Source organism: Salvia miltiorrhiza, chromosome 8 (assembly GCF_028751815.1).
Source record: "Salvia miltiorrhiza cultivar Shanhuang (shh) chromosome 8, IMPLAD_Smil_shh, whole genome shotgun sequence".
NCBI lineage: Eukaryota > Viridiplantae > Streptophyta > Magnoliopsida > Lamiales > Lamiaceae > Salvia > Salvia miltiorrhiza.
The window spans coordinates 9398205-9401419 of NC_080394.1; the positions used below are offsets into that span (position 1 = coordinate 9398205).

Consider the following 3215-nt stretch of genomic DNA (forward strand, 5'->3'; position numbering starts at 1 on the left):
TCGTCAGAGGAGTCATCGCAATCCTCGCCAGAGGAGTCATCAGAATCCTCGTCAGAGGAGTCATCAAAATCCTCGACAGAGGAGTCATCAGAATCCTCGCCAGAGGAGTCACCAAAATCCTCGTCAGAGGAGTCATCAAAATCCTCGTCAGAGGAATCATCAAAATCCTCGTCAGAGGAATCATCAGAATCCTCGCCAGAGGAGTCATCAGAATCCCCGTCAGAGGAGTCAACAAAATCCTCGCCAGAGGAGTTATCAAAACCTTCGCCAGAAGAGTCATCAACAAGCAACGAAAACAAATATAGGCAATAAAGATAAAAGGAGCAAGGAAGGGAAGGAAATTTCACTAAAACATGCCCGGAGGGCATAGCTATACACCAAAATTTGAAGGTAAATATTCAGCTTATACAAATCAAAGAGTTACAAAAATTTCTTTCGGTAAAGACAGGAAAGGGATAAGGAGCATCAAGAGGGAGGAACAGAGACAGCTGGGGCAACAGCAGAGGAGACAGGGGCAGAAGCAGATGGAATTGGGGAAGGAGCACCACTTGCAGAGGCATGGCCAGAAACGGTCTTCTCTGTGAACACGGGCAACGGACCAGTCTCCACCGGTTGGGGAAGACGCACTCCCAAATCCAACAACTTGGCAGCTTCCTGCACATATAGATCCTCATCTTGATACAGGTCGAACAGCTGTTCCACCGCAGCAGAGGAAGAGACAGAGTCGGTGAAGGCAGAAGCCGCTAAGTTAGAGGGCAGAGGGGGCTCTAGGCCGAACTGAGAGAATGTTCGGGTGCTCTCGCCAGAGGGATCCCATAGCCGGTTCACAAAGTTCATCAGGGAAGCAGAGAACGCAGGCGCATATATGGGAGCAGAGGGCAGCGAGTCAGATCCAATCCCAAGAGAAAAGTAGGGAATGGCTTTCTCTAGCACTGGATACCACCACTCTGGCTTCTCTGGAGAGTGTTCAGAAATGCCCATCCGTTTGTTTATCTCCTCGTCTTGGAGGTTATCCATCAGGGCTCTGAAATTCAAAGTGGGAAGTTGTTCTGGGGTGGCCCCCGCCATCTCCAATGCCTTGGAAGCTGTTTGCTCTATCACATAAGCAAAAAGAGGTCCGAAATCTTCCAAGTATTCGGGAGTCTTTTTGAAAGACTCCAGAGTGCCTTCCAGCATCACCCCCAGGAAGTGTTGGCCTCGCGGAGACAAGAAGTACTCCAGGCGTTGATCTCGAGCCCCCAGGACGTACGCACGGTTCTGAGCTTCCACAAGTATCCTTTTCCAGCCCCGCCTGGCTTCTTCGTAGTCTCTTTCATAATCAGCTTTAAACTTGGCCAGGCATTCATGGCCCTCTTTTGTGGCCCTCGACAATTCGGAGGCCAAGGACGCCTTCTCCACCTCCATCTGAGCTAATTTAGCTTTCAACTCAATAACCTCCGCTTCAGCCTTGCTTAGGCGCTCCACAACTCCAGCAACATCATCATCGCGTTTAGCGACGTCCGCTTGCTCTTTCTCTCTCTCTTTTTCAGACACATCATAATCATGAATACACTTGACAGCTCCCCAGATCCCGGATTCCATCTGCAAGGAAAACAAAATGGGTAATGACAGAGCAATCAAAAGGTTAGTAACTTAAATTTTCTATAACAAAAATACAAGAGGCAGGATACCTGAAGAGCCAGCTGGCACAACTTAGTAGCCAAAGCCCCGCGCGTCAGCGCCTCCATCTTTTCCTGATCCTGAGAATGGACACGAGCTATCAAAGCATCAATTAATTTCTGCCCCGACAGACTCGAAATCGGCCCAGGAACAAGATCCTCTGGTTCGTCAGCCGAGGGCACCACAGCTTTGCCCTTACCCTTTCCACCGGCAGAGGGGAGAGCCTTGGAACTACCAGCTGACTTCTTCGCTGGCCCTTTGCCCTTGTCCCCAGCAGGAGTGAGAATCTTCACACCACCAGCAGACCTCCTCGCTGGCTCTGAGGACTTGCCAGCCTTTTTTAGGCCCTCCTGTCTCTCCTTCTCACCCACAGAGATCAGGGAACCTCTCTTCCTCTTCTTCGTAAGATCAGCAAGGGTGGCATCGGGAGCCGAATCAGGTGAAGGAATCTCATCGGTGATATCCACGACTTGGACATCTTCTTCACGGGTGCCAGCGGCATCACCAGCACTGGAGTGCCTCCCCCTGTGAACAAGAGCACCCGCATCAACTTCCTCCGCATCAAAGGGGCGCGAGGCTTCCACATTCCCCTCTGGGATTTCAACTACAGGGGGAATGGGGATCAGTTGGGAACCAGCAGGCTGCTCCGAGGGACTTGTTCCGGAAGCAGAACCGCCCGAGCCATGTGCTCCTCGGCCAGCAAGAGAAGGGGTGTCAGGCAAATTGTCCCCACATTTCGATCTCCAAGACATATCTGCAAACCAAAATTTCACACCATTAAAAGCAGGGTAACAAGAGCTAATGTATTTTCTAATGTATATTTTTTACCTATTGATCTCTCTGGATACAGGGGAAACAGACCATTATATGCCAGAGAGGAATTGTTCTCGGCCAGGTACCTACAGTCTAGAGGGTGGGCCTTATTCATAGCATTAAGGTGAGCTATAATATTCTGGTCACGAGTAGAAGGGACTTCGGAAGAGGCTGGTTTATAAGTAGTGCGACTTGTATGCCATTCCAGCTCCGAAGCACCATAATCGCGCCAGTTGCCGAAAGGGGTGCGCACATAACAATAATATTTCAGGAAACCCTTATCGAAAGAATTCAGAGAGGAAAGGAAGGTGGTAGGATATTTCGGGTGAGCAGCAAAGCTATACAGGGGATTGCCCTGCATGCGGAGAGTCTGGGTCTGACAGAACAATTTGGCGGTGTCCCCAACACCGTGAGCGCGGCACAAAACGTGAAAGGCATATAATCTCCGAATGGCAGAAGGAGCGACTTGAAAAAAGGGGATGTGAAAATAGTTACAAACATCAATCAGCAGAATAGGAGGAGGGAGTCTCAAACCAGCATCTATTTGAGCTTTCCAAACAACTATCACCTTGGGATGACGAAGGCTTTCAGGAGGCGTTGAATCCTTACAAAAGGCCTCGAATTTTAAACCATCAGGACGCCTACATTTGCTTTTCAATTTTTCCACCTCTGCGACACTAAGGCGGGATGGAGGAATACGTTTGGGGGGTAGGCGGGGCTTTTTCCCTTTTCTCCTAGGTGGA

At 49.8% G+C, this 3215-nt stretch overlaps 1 protein-coding gene across 1 annotated transcript; it reads right to left on the reverse strand.

The window, feature by feature from the left end:
• Positions 1 to 465: 465 nt before the first annotated feature.
• On the reverse strand, positions 466 to 2964 carry LOC130998037 (uncharacterized). The gene is made up of 4 exons (XM_057923473.1): positions 2488 to 2964; positions 1671 to 2413; positions 1102 to 1581; positions 466 to 654 (listed from the first exon to the last, which is right to left on the reverse strand). Exons 1-4 carry the CDS (start codon positions 2831 to 2833, stop codon positions 466 to 468), a joined length of 1758 nt encoding a protein of 585 aa, XP_057779456.1. The 5' UTR covers positions 2834 to 2964.
• Between the last annotated feature and the right edge of the window lie 251 nt (positions 2965 to 3215).

Bases quoted from the DNA above. Each gene is read 5' to 3' on its own strand.
- LOC130998037 (XM_057923473.1), bottom strand. From the start codon at position 2,833: ATGCAGGGCAATCCCCTGTATAGCTTTGCTGCTCACCCGAAATATCCT. The intron at 1,582-1,670 runs GTATCCTGCCTC...TTTTCCTTGCAG, and splicing joins TGTGCCAGCTGGCTCTTCAG to ATGGAATCCGGGATCTGGGG. The intron at 655-1,101 runs GTGATAGAGCAA...CTATATGTGCAG, and splicing joins TCGGACCTCTTTTTGCTTAT to GAAGCTGCCAAGTTGTTGGA.